Raw genomic sequence first — 16,238 nt, forward strand, 5'->3', positions numbered from 1 at the left:
TTCATGTGATGTGAAGGGGAAAAGATTTCTTTAAAGGGATTGTACAGTTTTGGTTGAGACCTAATTTCAGGTTTCTAACATTTTTTGGTGAGATAATGAGAAACCTCTCATGAAATATGAAAGAGCATGTAATTCTATGAGGAATTCAATGTTTATTTGATGAAAATTGGTTTTGAAATGGCTGAGATATCAAAAAAAAGAGCGATTCTAATAAAGTTTGGGACCCATTGCACACTTTATTGCGATCGCTTTGTTTTACTTTGTTTTTGGATGTTTCAGTCATTCTAAACCGGATTTTCATCAAATAAACTTTGAATTCCTCTTAAAATGGTATGCTCTGTACTATATCGTAAGTTTTTTCTTGGTATCTCGCAAAAAGTTAAAAGCCCAATTCTCATCTCTACCAATACTGTACCATCCCTTTAAAAAATACACTATCCTCTAAAAAAAAAAAAGACAAAGAGAGACGTGAGATTATTTAAGTGGAGATTTTGAAATTGACACTGAGATGATGGCATTAGTATCTTTTTTTTTCAATTCAGATTAATTGATTGGGATTTTTTTTGCATTGAATATGCAGTGTATATTATTACAAATGAAATACAGTCATTTCTTTTTATTTTCAAGACAATTAAACATATATCAGTGTGTTTATACATCCGAACATAACTGAGATATAATATACGTGAACAGATTGAAGAAAAGAATATAAGAGAACACGTCAATGAGAACCACTCGGTATATAGTGAATCAAATGATATGAATTCATGGCGCATTTATTGGGAGTGTGAATGCAGAAGACTGTCGTCAAATAATAGCTTGACTATACGACAGAGAAGAAAAAAGAAATGGTCAAAACATACATCATGGATTGTATATGCTGTCTACTTATCGAAATAAAAGAAAAGAGAAAAATCTATTAAATATGCAAGCAGTGTGGCTGGTGCCAATCATCAATTTCTCACGAAAGCATGTGAAAAGGAATTACACCAATATACATATTTTTCGTCTTTTCTTATCATTTCAATGAAAATTCTATAAATAAAGCATAATCATAATTACCTTCTATCCGCTTTATTTAATTTTATGGCATATAAATTAACTTGCATTGGAGTCAATTAACCTTTGATCCTATTTACGATGACATTACATACATATGGACCTTATATTGTATTTCGTTGAATGTTTTACCTTTCTTATGATATTCTTATATGAGTTTAGTAACCCGTTGCCTTTTAATTTTGTTTTCTTGATCTTGGCCTACAAAGATATTCTCCTATGTCGGTCAAAGACGCAATCCGCTCTGCAAGAAGCAATACAGCGCCATCTGTAGAGTACAATCTGCCATTTGTTTTGTTCTTTAGGATATTTCACACACAGCAGTTAGCAATACGCAGAGCTTTTATACACACCGCATACATGTACAGCGTTGTACGTTAGCTATGCAAATTGCTGCTTAGATAGGCAAAGTGTACAGCGACGAACGACGACGACGAGTGGTTGACAGTTGACCGACGGCCGACGTACAGATACCGTGGATCGGGAAAGCTGTATCATATTTTTCAATCGTCGATCATCGTCATATTTCACGCAAATCGGGAGGAAGAATCGTGCTTTTCAGCTGAAGTGGAATCCAATCCACTTGCTAACCTCCCTCTGAGAAGAATTGGCCATCGCGTCGGTGAGAATTTAAGCCCCAAAGTGCGGCTTTCTTTGGACAGACGATGGCCTGTGCAACACTCAAACGGACTCTAGATTTTGACCCACTTCACAGTCCTGGCACATCACCTAAACGACGGCGATGTTCACCAATCATTACACCGTCAACCCCTTCATCAAAACCTAGTCTTCAACAATCACCGTTTTCACCAGTTACTCCACGAATTTCACCAGGTGAGAATTCGACATAGAGTTCTGGAACGGAATGTTTTATTCGAATAAAGGTGGAGGGGGTTATGGGGGGGGGGGGGGGGCGTTGATTTGGGACGAAGAGGAAACAGTCGATGATCTACTTCCGGGGTCAAGACTTTTTCGCTTTATTGGACGACGAAAAGCATTTTCTCCCTTTTTTTGGGGTGGGGGGAGGGGGGAGGGGGTGAGAGGATGATACAATTTTTAATAGGTTCAGCTAGGCCGCCCTTGCTTGTTTCCTTAATCTTGACTCTTGTCCGTAAGTTGTATGATTGAGGGTATGACCAAGCGTTGTGGGACCGGACAGGTTGTGGGACCGGACGCGTATTGTAAACTGTGCGTATGTAATGAAAAAGACGCACCCAGGAATTCTCACGCCGTTTTCGGAGTATGTTGTCTAGTCTAGTAAGTAGTATACTTGGGTGACCCACACCTCGCCATAGGGCATAGTTAATATTTATGCATAGAATCTATTTGAATCACATTTTGTCACTGAAATTCTATGAAATCCCATTTAGGGTAGCCCTACTACATATTGACCACCTTCTTTTAAACTGACCGCATATAATTCGCGCAATGAACACTTAGTACGCACTTCTCTGTGCGCAAAGCACATAAAAATGGATTGGCTTTGAATGTATGAGGATGGTGTGGGAAAACGCGATAATTCATTGTTCATTAATGGTTTTAATCAAGGACAAAATTTCGAATGAACATTTTCACCGAATCGTAATGACAACACAATGTAATGTCTATGGAAGTTTCTAAAAGGCTTTTAAAAAGCTTCGTACAACACGGTGTTCAATACAACTCGGTTTGCGTGCATTGTCAATGCAAAAACAGCGGTCGATCCTAATAACGAGATTTACTGCGGGGAGCTGAAACGAGGCCACGCAAGTTCGTCAGCGATATTTTTGCACTAGGGTGTCTGGTAGATTTTTGCAACTGGAGAAATACAAGTCATTTCACACTAAAACATATATCCATAATGTCCATAGTTAACATAATACATGTGCAAAATTTCTCACCATAATCATGAATGATGGTGAAGTTATGAGCAAATAAAAACAGGGTATTTTTCATCCTCACGCTGTCAAAACCTTGGCGAAAAAGTGGGTCGCGAGCGTAATGAAATTCACTGTCAAGCGCACTCCAGTGGGCAGTGCTATTCACTGCGTTTATCACATTCAAAGCGCGCGTGTTTCTAAGGCTAAGCGCGCATCCTTGTCAGCTAGCACACACCTACCCAGCCAGCTGTGCGAGGCCCGCTTCGATCCCGCGGCACGCACTTGTACTTGCACTCGCACGCGATTTGTACACACGGGTTTACGAGACCGATGACCCATCATACATACAAACGTATCACAAACGTAGGTCTAACAGCGCGGCGGAGTAAAAGCGCACACAGTAGTGGTGCATGTGCGATATGTAGTACAGTGTACATCAGGGTGGTCCACGAGGGGTTTTAGCATGTCGCTGCAACATGCTAAAATTCTTGTGCAACATCCTAAAAAGCCAGCAACATGCTGTGCAACATCCTTAAGAATTTGCAACAATCTCAAAGTAAAAGTATTCAAAAATGTGCAAAACATGTGCATAACATAAGAAACATCAAACTACCAGGTACTTTGATATTTGTGTGCAAAACATGAGAGAGAACATTGAATGTAAGCAGCACAAAGAGAGATAAGCAGCAAAATATTGCGCACTACGTACTCATCGTGTGCGCTCCACGCATATTCAATTTCTGCAATATTCTCAGATTCTGAGCTTGCAACATGCTAAAATTTCAAGTTGCGGACCACCCTGGTGTACATGGAGACGCGCACATGTACCGGTACTCACATTACGTACCGGCGGTGCGCTATGCTCAGCTGTGCGGAGGCTGAACATCGTACCTATGCATGCAAAACCGACTCGACTGTATGGAGCTTCGCGTAAGCGCGCGCCGTAACCACGAGTCATGGCGTGTAACTACGTGTCTAGACTTGTAGGCCCCGCCTCGCTTAGTTCGCTGATGCTGTTACTATGCTGACAAGGGTATCTTAATCGCTATTTCGCGGGTTTATCCTGGGGAATAAGCGAAAAACCAATGCTATTTTTGGATTCAGCACCATTGAATCCTCCTACACCGGTATGGCCAGTTTCACAGTCGGACGGAACAGCCGAGTTATAGCGATGTTTAGGCTTAAATCTGAATTTAGGTAGCAATGCGTCTTGATATCTAAACTCGGCGTAGGACGAGAAGAATGAGACCACCACAAGCTTTCATATGATACCAAATTTATGGAGATTTGTTCCCGGGATAAACCCGCAAAAATGCCTGAAAGGTGATTTTAAGCCAAAATTGTGGGTCCACTTTTTGACCGAACGCGCGCCCTACGTTTGCCCATTGCCCAACACGCACTGAACGCATCTGGTAGTCGTAAGTTTATTTGAAAATGCTAGCGCTTTTGCATTCAAAATGTGACTTTCGTGATATCATTTAGTATCGAAGATAATATGATAAATTTCTCTTATTGTAAAAAATGTTTTGAAGTAGTTTTATGTTCTGTAGATGCATATAGACCTAGAAAATCTAGGTCAAAGATGACTTGTGAACTCGCGACTTTTGCGTGAATTTCGAAGGGGATGACAATGCGCATCGCGCTACCGACGCCCTATTTGCACTGAAACTTTAAATCAAAAAGGGAACAACGGCATTTGATAGAGCTGGATTTTCTCAATCACGTAGGTCAAGTTTTTTACGTGAATTTCAGTGTTAATATTCTTATCAAGCAAATAAACATTAGGCGGTCGATGAGTAGTAGGTCCAACCCTACATACTGGAAAAATGCTGAAGCTTCCAATGGAACCACAAATTCACTGTCCAATACCGGAAATTTGCAGCTATCGTCCTCAAACGCGCTCCCATCTGGTAAAGCACGTAAAAGACGTGTGCGGGTGACTGTGAAGCTCCCATAGACAAGCACGTAAAAGATGCGTGCGGATGACCGTGATGATACTTATAAGTTATAGCACGTATTCCCAATAAACATTTCAAATTTTTGCAAAAAAATGCTCGTATGGTTTTCCCACACCATCCTCATCTACATTCAAAGCCAATCCATTTTTATGTGCTTTGCGTGCAGAGAAGTGCGTACTAAGTGTTCAGTGCGCGAATTATACGCGGTCGGTTTAAAAGAAGGTGGTCGATATGTACATGTAGTAGGGCTACCATACATTTAAACCGACCACCCTGACAATACGTATAAAGCGCACTTAAATGCGTTTTTTCGACAAGCTGCTGTTTTTTTCTAGCCGTCATTTTTTCCCCAATAATATTTGAATATATTTTGAATCCTCCGATATTACTTGTGAAGGACTGTTTGATGAAGCTTAAAACAAAAAAAGCTTAAAAGTGTCAAATTCTGGTAGGTTTATTCGTGTGGTTAATTACAAATCCATATTTCTTGAATACAACAGGACTGTGATTGTGTCTGTGTGTATTTACATGCACATCATGAATCAGGAACATGCATTCATGATGCGTGTTATGACATGTGCATAGATGTTACCATGGGGCCTTGCATAAGTATGTACATTTTGTATGTAGCCATGCCTAAAATGTTCGCTGCATCAAAAGAATGATGATAAGAGGTGTCTTGAAGGCATTACACCCATCTGACAAAGTACAACATTGTAGAGTCAGCAAGAAATAACCACACCTTCGAATTCAGCATAATTATCAAAAACTACCTGCATGCCTCGCACTGGTTCCTGTACGGAAGCAGATGCTGAGATAAGGGATTATTGTGTGATTCTAACAATGTTTACATCAGTCTGTTGTCGGCTCATACCAGCGCTCTCATGAGATGGATGAACTAGTTCTTTCATATGATACCAAATTTGTTTGGATTTACTTGCAGCTAGGCCTGGAAAATGCAATATGGGCAATATTTGGCTCAAAATTCCAGGGGTAGACATATGGGGAGGATCCATAAGTTTGAATGGAAAAGGAAGGTGGCTATTTTGTGTAAGACAAGTGGCATAATTTACATATTATGATTTGAGTTTGACAGTCCCTCTGTCTCACTTTGATGCTTCACAGGCCAGCTAGCAGCTCACATAAGTCAAGAATGGCGGCGGATAAAGAGGAGGAGGCGGCTAGAAGACTCCTACACGTCTGACGCTTCCCAGTCCGAGGAACACAGCCACATAACGTCACAAGTGGTCCACCAGGCCGCCATGCATGCCTCACCTGCGAGCTTTGCCTCGGCTGCAGCGGGGCTTGGGTTGAGCGCCACCTTCCCCGGTGTGGGCAGCTCAGCACCGTCCACCTCCAGCGCCTCGCCTGGCCTGTCGGTTGGGTCGCTGTCACCGCAAACCAAAGATCAGCCAATGTTCACTTTGAAGCAGGTGATTAGCATTAGAACAGTGACTCTGAGCTTTCTGTCTCTCCATCCTCCACATACACATAAACACACACAACACACATACATGAAGTTGTCATAAAACGTTGATTTAATTGCTCCATTTTGCTATAAATCTAACATGCATTAAATATCATAAGTATTGGATATTTGTAAGCATGGACCAGTGTTTTCCTACCAGCACGGTCACAGTTTCATGTCTCATTCCATTGTGTTCAGATACAGGGTATTATATTATTACTCATCCTTTGACACAAAGGATGTTGATTCCTTCCCAATCATACAAAGCAAACATATTTTAGTTTTGAGGAGAAACTACACGTGTACTTGTCACTACCTTGGTAGTTTTGTTGTCATTGTACAATTCTATTGTATGACACGGGGAATAATTTTCCACTTAGAATTTGATTGGCAATTTCAGCTAATGACTAATATTTCAAGTTGTGTTCGGTACACTTCTGTGGAAAAACCACTGCTTCATAAACTATTTTTGTTGTGTAGCAGTGATATAAACACGCAGAGCAAATTGCAATGCAATACGAGGAAAATTGTTCCCTGTGACATGCCCTAATTGCAAATCAGTGCAGTGAGGGAAGTATGGCTGCCAAAAAAGATACTACAGTGTTTAACCAAGGTTTTTGGTCTGTGGTATTCCAGTTCTCTTTCAACAAGAGTTTGATGATGAGCTAGTCTATGCAGAGGACTATCTCAAGTCGCGTGAAGAGTTTCCTGGGTTTTCTTTGTGAACCATATTTTGTTTCTCTTTTAACTCCTGTACGTGTCGTTGTGCACAGGTGATTCTGATATGTGAGCGGATGCTGAAGGAGCAGGAAACTAGGATACGAGAGGAGTACGACAGAGTTCTAACTTGCAAATTAGCAGGTAGGTGTGCAAGTTGGACCTTCTCCTGTGAGCCGACCACGAAATGCAGTGCCACTGTGCACTAGTCAGTATTGAATGCCTACCTGCCATGCTTCTATGAGGTAGTAATCGCAGGCTTTCATCCTTACCATTGTACCTCTTGCCATGATGTAGTCTAATTCCCCCGCATGCTGGCATGCACCAAATATTATTGGTCATTCTATGATCATTTATTCTGCAATTGTACCTGCGGATTTGTTTCTTAGTTGGGGAAATGCAGTTATTTCTCTAATTTTTGTCTCACAGTCGCAGTAGATAGGTCTTGCTCGATATATCAGAGCCATTAGAGGGCATCTTGTAAACGTGAAGATTAAAATTGAGATCGAGAATAAACAAAATTCCTCATAGTTGTGCCTTTCCTTGACATAGGTACTCTTTCTAAATTTATATTTAACATGATGCTTGTCATGTTCCAGAATCTGTTGATTTCCACTTGCATCTATAATCTTACCCATTTTCATTCTAGTTCAAGTGCAAAACTGCTATAATGACATTGATTGACATTATACTGTGTGTGTTGAATTGCCTCACAAGTACATGATGAGGTGAAAAAAAAAAAAGATTTGGATGGTACTCCTGCAAGTTGTTGATACATGCCAAATCTCGTTTCCTCCATTTGCAGAGCAATATGACGCTTTTGTGAAGTTCAACCAGGACCAGATTCAGCGTCGCTTCAGCGCCTCCAGTATGAGCTGTGAGTAGTGATCCCCTCCCTGCATTTTGTAACTCTCTTTCGCGCATCCTCCTGTCTCTCCCCTTTCTCTCCTGTGAAGGGGGTTCTTGCAATATACAGTGGGTGATTTCAAGTTCGGTGCCAGTGCTAGTGCTAGTGCTAGCCCCCAAATAACAGCGTTGAATCGAGCTCCAACACTGACGGTCAGATTAACGAAGCGATACCGATCAAAATTATCGATCACCAGCACTAGGTGTTGGAATCACAGCACTGCATGCTCCGCGGGAATTGCGCGACGGAAAAAGTGATGGCGCATAATTAAAGTCAAATATAAAAAGATGTAGCCGAAACTGCTTAGTTTTAGACACGTAACGAGGAAGACTAATTAAAATGCCACAAATTTCATCCCTTCTTTAAAACTCAGTTATCTTTATTTTGCTCCCAGGCTCAGATTTCTATAGCCATGTCTGGAGTGTTCGTGTTCTTTACGTGGGCGACCATTGCATTAGCATAGACTTTGCACGTAAAACGTGCATCTCATATGGAAGTGAATCACTGGTCTCGCGCGACAACGCTTACACCAGCACCGAACTTGAAATGAAGAAAATGATAATCCCTAGGGGCTAGTGTTAGTCTATAGGGAAAAAGCACGTAAATTGCTAACACAGACGGCGGAGCTCAGTTCAGCAGACGACATTCAACACCGAGCCTAGCACCAGCAACCGGAAATACGTCATAATTTTTTAGGTCAACTCCCAACACCGACGTGATTTCAAGCTCGGTTTTATCGCCGGTGCTAGTGCTGAGATAGCACTAGCACTAGCACCGAACTTGAAATCACCCAGTGTGTTCCTAGAAAAAAGTAACCGAAGTTCAAAGGTCAGCTATGTCAAGAATACATGGTTTATTCTTGTGAAATGTTTACTATGATACAGCTCATCAGCTTTAATTTGGCACCTTGTTTGAAGGGTACAAAACCTACTTTTCCCAAGTTTTTGGTTTGTAAGGTACGAAATTAACTTTTCTGTAAGTTTTTGGTTTCATCGTTTGCCGGTTTTGTACCCTTCACCTTCAAAGGACCCTAACTCTGTGATCCTTGACAATGGTGACGCAAGCGAGGTGTCAAATTAAAGCTGATGAGTTACTTTGTATTGTAGTAAACATTTCACAAGAATAAACCATGTATTCTGGGCATAGCTGTCCTTTGAACTTTGGTTACCTTTTTTTAGGAACACACTGTATATCTAAATCAGTGGACTTTGTATCTTGACAGTAGATGAATCTGTTCATGGTGTAGTTGCAATTGTAGTTAGAGTAGTTTCTAGTTACTTGGTAACTGCTTTGTGACATATGTTCAACCACAACATGAAATAGTTAAAGAAAGCAAGACCTTTAAAGAGAAAGTCCATCCTGATATGTTGCTTTGTATGAAAACAAACAAGGAGATCAGTGAAAATTTTGGGAAAAAAATCAGGCACACTCATTAAAGGTTATGAACCAGTAAAGTTTAAAAAGAAAAGCAAATTGGTAACTGTATGTGTTGTAGGTTTTTAATAGCTCTGCATTTGTTTTGTTTTTTTACTCACAATTTCACAAATATTCATTTTTCTCAAATATTTTGGCAAAGATAGAACTTGTCTACTGAGGAGAACTTTAATACAAAAACGTTTACTCTTATCATATGCACCAAAATGCAAATTTGTGATGTTTGTTTACCAACGGAATAGAGAATTGCTCAACATCTTTGTCACTCAAGAGTTGTGAGTTTGTCTTGCTCCATAGATCTTTTTTTATGTGTGTGTGTCTCATTTTTTGATGGGAAATGTTCCCTCTTGTGAGATCACTGCGAGGATGTGGTGAGCCGGCGACCCCCACTGCACTGGAGGGGTCTAGCAAAGTGTGGAGGCTGTCTGTAATGTTTCCTGTGCCTCTTCATTGAACTCTCACAATTAGAAACTAGAGAAGCACTCTGAGAGCGCATACTTCTGCCAAGCAGCTCATTTCCACCACTGATCTTGTTCTGCCATAGAGATCAGTGATTTCCACCCATACAAAGTCACCCGATTTTCCAATATAGAAGCCTTTTGTTCCGTCATCAACTTCCATCTGCATGGCATGCCTCACCATAGCAGAAACTAGAGCATGCACTTTTATAGTGCGCATGTGAAAAACACAAAAATGCGCAGCTTGAACTCTGAAGTCCATCGACCCAACCTGCCAAAATATCAAAAATCCTCTATAAAATCCACAAAATTTCCCAGATCACTACCGAAGTTTAATCATCTGTTCCTTGTGTTATTCTCAACCTTTCCTGTAAGTTTCGTCCAAATCTGTTCACAACTTTTTGAGTTATTTTGCAAACAGACAAACCAACGCCGATGATCACTTATCCTCCTTCCTTGGTGGAGGTAAAAAAGACCTAGCCTGCCACTTCTCAGAGTGCCCATAGACGGCTGGACCGTACCCCCCCCCCCCCCCCCCCCTTTGTGGTTAAATAGTTGGCTAAAGTCTAGCCATGTACATGTATGCAGAGTCAATGATATAAACCTTGCAAAGCAGCTTCTGCAAAAGTGGAAATGTTCATGGTGTGTAATTTTTTTGCACATTTCGCGGTACCAGAAACTAGCCCACATATTTTTTGCTTGTTACATGTACCGCTATGTAACGTCTTGATTCCACAAAATCAAAAACATACGAAACTCATCTTAACTGATAGAGCATGAAAAAGTTACTATCCTGTGCACCTGGTTTCTGTATATATGCAAATTTCAATACGTGAAACCTTTGTTTACCTCATTTCTTTTCTTCATTTGACATACAAGACAGAACACTTTTGTAGCCTAAAAGACAATTTCCAGCTTCAGTGGTAGGCCAGGTACACATGTTTATCATGGTGTACATGTGCATTTTTTAATGTATTTATTATATAATCAATGTAAAAACAAAATATAAAATCAAGGAGGGATTTGATGATGGAAAGAAAAAAGTCATTGTCTATTAGACATTCTGTCAGAGAGATGTTTAGTGTCATAATTATACTAATTGTTCCCACCTCAGCAGTCCAAACTTATTGCTGAAAGGGCCAGTAGTGATGGGTTGTTATACAAAGCTCAGTCTTATGACAAAGTTTCAGTTGAAATCATGCGAAGAAATGAAAGAAAAAAAAATGAGAAAGTAGTGGGCAATGAATGACCTCGAAGATCTGCAACAACTACATTGTATCTTCAACTTCCTTGTTTTGGTTTTGAAAATCACAATGGGGTAAGTGCGAGAACCAGAGGGGTTCTCCACAGTCATAAAAAAAAAAATCATTCAATATGTCACCGGCACTAGTTAAAAAAAATGACAAGGAAATTGCTGGAAGACCATTGTAATGGTATGCTTTATTCTAACCTACTGATATTGGTTTACAACTGAATAATCATTCCACGAGTCTTTCATGTACATGTATATTGTAAAACTAGAAATTTTCGCGAGCATGAAACTTGAAGAGGAACTCAGATTCGCAAAAGTAAAATACATGCGAAAAGTTCTGTGTACGAAATGCGTTGAATACCTGTGACAATTTGCCAAAATTTCACACTCAAAAAAGACTGTCGGCTCCAATCCACCAAATTTCATGCCACAAATGTTTCTGGTTTTACAGTATCTATTTTTGTCGTGATACCGACTTGAAGTGGACAGTTTTCCACAGGATTTATCTCATCTTTTTTTCCCCCCTCCCTACTTCCGTTATGCTTCTTCAAACAGATGTTTCATAGATCTACCCCAATGTGCAATCTTGAGGGAGTTTTGAGAACCTCGTTCGACTCGCTTCTCTTCCAACGAACCACTGACAACAACAGAACTGAGGGCGTTCTTCGGGCTCTGCCAGCCAGAGAAGACAGCCACGCTAACGCCAGTACACGGCATCCCCCTCTCCAGCTGTTACGGACAAGAAGCTGATGCTGAGTTTGCCGTTCCTATAAAGTGTAGTGGTGGAACATGTACATATGATGTATAAGAGGACATATTTCTGTTTGGTGCATTTTACATTTTTAATCTATCGGGTAACATAATTTAAGGAAAAGGCTCACCTTCGTTCAAGGTTACAGTGATGTCAGTGCCTCCCCTGATTGACTGTTCTGTGATGTCATTGTGTGGGCTCCAAGCTTAAAGGGAAGTAGAGTTTGTATAATGTGCAGTCTGGTTCGCATGGAGATCTTGTTCAATGTGGGCACTGCAGTGCCTGCAACCTGCAGAGCATTGCTTACTGATTGTTCAATTCACCGGACAAGCTGCGGACTTTCTCGTAATTTGGAAGCTGTGATTGCGTCAAAATCCCAGCTAAATGGCTTACCCTTCACTTCCGTAGAAGATCAGAAGAGGTTTGTTTTTTTTTAGTCTATTTTTATCTCTTCTATTGTGAATGCATTCATGTAGCTATTTTCACACTTTTATATTGGTTTGTTTTTTTGTGCCATTCTAGATAAAGGAAGATACAGGTTTAATTCAGGTAGACGTTATATGTACTGTGATGTATTACATCTCATCTTTGTGTAAATATGAAATATGCAGTCTCCATGTACAATGAGACTGATGAGCTAAGTCATTAATATGAAGAGGAAAAATATGTATATGATCAATAATTGTAATATACTATGTCTCTGCTTTTCTTACTCTAATCTTCAAATCACACGTACAAAATATATGAATATATTTTTTCTTTCTTTTTTGGAATCATTTATATCTTTTGGCCAGTGTTAGACCACCTTTGCAAAAATGGTAGTTGTTCTTGTTGAGTTCTGCTCACAGTTGTGTTTTCACAAATTTTCTGATGTTGATGATTGAGGGTGTTAACCTCAGCAGTGTGTTCAGATAGTTTCACAGATTAGTTTCCCCATCTGTTAAGAATCCTTTTGTAGCATATGTTAAGACTGTAAATAATGTTTCCATTGTTCCCCCCCCCCCTTTTTTTTAGTAGTGTTGATATCAGTGTTCAGTAGGAGGAGTGAGAGTTTGTACTGAGAGGTTTTTGTGCTGCTTGGTTTGTTGGGAGCATGCGATCGTTGCAAAAGCGCCCACAGGTGTCAAAAGATGTGAAGTATGGGTATGTTATTACAGGGCTAGCTGTCATAAATGTTGCCATTATGATTTACAACAGATTTTCTCTGTGTTCTCTTTTGTGGTGCATATTGTGTATAATGTCCATGATTACACAAACGTTACAAATATTACACAAATCTAAAGGATGTACAGGTACTTCAGTAGAGGAAATTAAAAAAAGGAAATTTCATGGACACCTACATGTATGTTAAATGCGAATCTTATTCAAATGTAGGCAATTAGGAACAGACTAAAAATTCCAAAGTGATGATGTCACAGTCTTTTGTTTTAGCAGAGTGCTCATTCCAAACAAGATGTCCTTATACAAGGTTTCGAGTAGTAAATTGGAACTGGGTATGAGTATGTTTGGCAACTGTCCCGTTCTCACAAATTTGGGCTATGTTAAGTTCTCTCAAGTTTGGGCTACGTTGGGTTGTTTGGAACCAGTTTCCATGGCAATGAATGGATGTGACATCACACTTTGGTACTCTGACCAGTTGAATGTTGGCATGTCATTTAACTTTCCTGGAGGATGCTCCCAATATAGTCACCCGGGTCACGTGGCTGTAGTATCTGACAAAGTACTTCTCTCATTTTGGTAGCGTATGAAATGATAAAAAAACTGATTTTTCTTCTGTGTGACCCTTTCTGTCTTGCACTATGTACAAGAATGTGATACCCCAGGAGTATCTTTTGCGGAAAAATTTGTATTAGATACAAAACCCAACTAGAAAAGCACTCTGAGAGCACAGACCTCCACCAAGCATGCAGCTCATTCCCACCACTGATCTTGTTCTTCCATAGAGATATCAGTGATTTCCACCCATACGTACTTGATAGCATTGTGTGCTGAAAGTCGCCCGATTTCCCAATATAGAAGCATTTGTTACGTCATAAACCCCCAGCTGCACGGAGCGCTTTGCCCTAGCAGAAACTAGAGCACGCACTTTAGTGCGCGCATGCAAACCTCTAATACGGGCAGCCTGAACTCGTAAGTTCATTGACCCTACCTGCCAAAATATCAAAAATCCTTCATAAATTCCCCCAAAATTCTTGGATCACTACCAAAATTTAATCATTTGTTACTTGTGTCATTCTCAACCTTTCCTGCAAGTTTCATCCCAATCCGTTAACTTCTTTTTGAGTTATTTTGCACACGGACAAACTAACTAACTAACTAACGAACAAACACACAAACCAACGGTAACGAAAACAAAACCTCCTCCCTTGGCGGAGGTAATAACAGGCATCGGTCCAGAGCTGTGCAGTTATTAGTACTCTTCATGTTATAAGCCAAGAGGGAGACTGCTGTTGAGTTTTCTGTGATGTAGAAGCATGAAGATTTAAATGCAAGTCTCGGAAGAAGAGGCACTAGATCTACAGTATTTATTCTATCAAATGCATAAGCTGGCCTGTTCCCCATGTTATATTTTCTGTTGATATGTACAGCTGTGATTATTTTATGCATAGATTTGTGGCCATAACCTACAGCAATATTCTAGTAGAAAGAATTATATTATGCTTATGAATTGCTGCATATAACAGAAACGGATGGAAGATTTCATAGATGGCGTGCGAGACCGAGAAGCATTTGTTTGTGCTTAATCTGTGCTTGTATTTGTCAGGGTATGTAAAGCCTGCCGCATACTATACGGCCTGAGGTCATACAACCTTCCAACTGTCGGTTTGATGTCGCCAAACACCCAAGCGTCGGGTCGGAGGACTAGGTAGCATGACCTGATCAGAAGGTTTTGGCATGTTGAATTTTTTCAAGTGTTCATGCGTCCGTAGCTAGCTATAGCTAGCTGCGCACGCGCTGTGTGCTAAAGCGTGTGAGAGGCAGGTTGCAGGTCCTAAGGTCAGATCGTATAGTGTGCATTGCCAGGTCATATGACTTGGTCTCATGGTTGGATGGTCGTACTACCTCAGGTTGTGTGGTATGTGGTGGGCTTAACTTGTCTTCATTTACTTTTTTTTTTAATGGAAAGGAATAGAAACCCAAAGGCAGATTCAAGATTGGCAAGGCTTTTCAAGCCGGAGGAAGGAATGCTATTTGTGTGGACTGTCGAGTTGCATTGAACCACCATGTGATTGAAAATGCATTTGTGTGGAATTGATAAAGACCTGTAGACTGTGCTTTCAATGCAGAGGGTCAATATACATGTACTTGCATTTTACAAGTCGATCTGCCTGTGAATGTTGAGATAATTCCATCCAGGGACATTCAGTGTTTTGTTTGTTTGTATTTTTCTAATTGTTTTTTTTTTATTGTACTGTAAAAACTGTTATTTTCAAGAGGGTTTAATTTTCGCAAATTCAACAACATGCGAAAATATTGCCTCCAGATGCGCTAGCAGAGTGAACAGACTGGCATTAGTGCACATATGATAGCCTCAGTGTCGAATCGTGAAAACATCTTGCAAAAATGTCTGTGACCTCATTCACAAAAATATCTGTATGCGAAAATAACAGGCTTATGTACAGTATTCAATGTCTGTCCGGCATCAGTCTTACATGTGGAATCGGTACATCAAGAGGAGGAACAAAATTTCATGTTACTGTATTATGTCTGGCTAGCTTTCCATCATTGCTTCAGGTATAATTCCATATGTGAACACTCTCCAGCGTGCCAAGGGCCCCCCCCCCCCCCCAAAGGTGATACATGTATGATGTGCTGGGATAAGCCACATCTGTGTATTATAGTGTTTATACCTAGAGTGCCATGTGCTCGTAAACCAGCATGTCGTCGCTGGGGTGATAAGACCTTGTATCTGCAATTGGGTTGAAAATGAGTTTTTTGGATTAATGGTCAAATAATGGGTTAAGTGATGTCCTGTCCAAATCCCAACTGTCTTACTCCAAAAATGAAGCCACCACGGCATGTCAAAGGAAAGGCTATCCCATTTGCCACAGTGCTTTGGCCGCCATTTTTTTTGGCTCTCCTGAACATTTGACATTTCTATACGAGGTCTTATCGCCCCAGCGACGATGTGCTATCTTCACAAAGTTGTTCTCTTGCCTGTGGTACTGTGGTGGATCATTTAGCAGGCAGAAAGATCACCTCCACCATCCCTGTGGTTGTGTACTGGGTATCCCTCCTGGCTATCGAACAGTGGCACAGTAACCCCAAGGACCATGATCTTTATATACCATGGACGTTGTGTTGAAATAAGTTAAAGATGGTAAATGACGGAGCCATTTCTCTCTCGCTTTGAAATAAACGAGGCATCGGTTGG

General features: G+C 40.5%; 1 protein-coding gene across 1 annotated transcript; it reads left to right on the forward strand.

Annotated features, from left to right (window-relative positions):
* Positions 1–1,518: 1,518 nt before the first annotated feature.
* LOC139737335 (akirin-2-like) lies at positions 1,519–12,232 on the forward strand. Its single transcript, XM_071648013.1, has 5 exons — positions 1,519–1,893; positions 6,002–6,309; positions 7,118–7,205; positions 7,867–7,938; positions 11,668–12,232. Exons 1-5 carry the CDS (start codon positions 1,725–1,727, stop codon positions 11,676–11,678), a joined length of 648 nt encoding a protein of 215 aa, XP_071504114.1. The 5' UTR covers positions 1,519–1,724; the 3' UTR covers positions 11,679–12,232.
* The last annotated feature ends 4,006 nt before the right edge of the window (positions 12,233–16,238 follow it).

This window comes from Diadema antillarum, unplaced genomic scaffold (assembly GCF_040938485.1).
Source record: "Diadema antillarum isolate AM-2024a unplaced genomic scaffold, OU_Dant_1.0 seq00000689_RagTag, whole genome shotgun sequence".
Lineage (NCBI taxonomy): Eukaryota > Metazoa > Echinodermata > Echinoidea > Diadematoida > Diadematidae > Diadema > Diadema antillarum.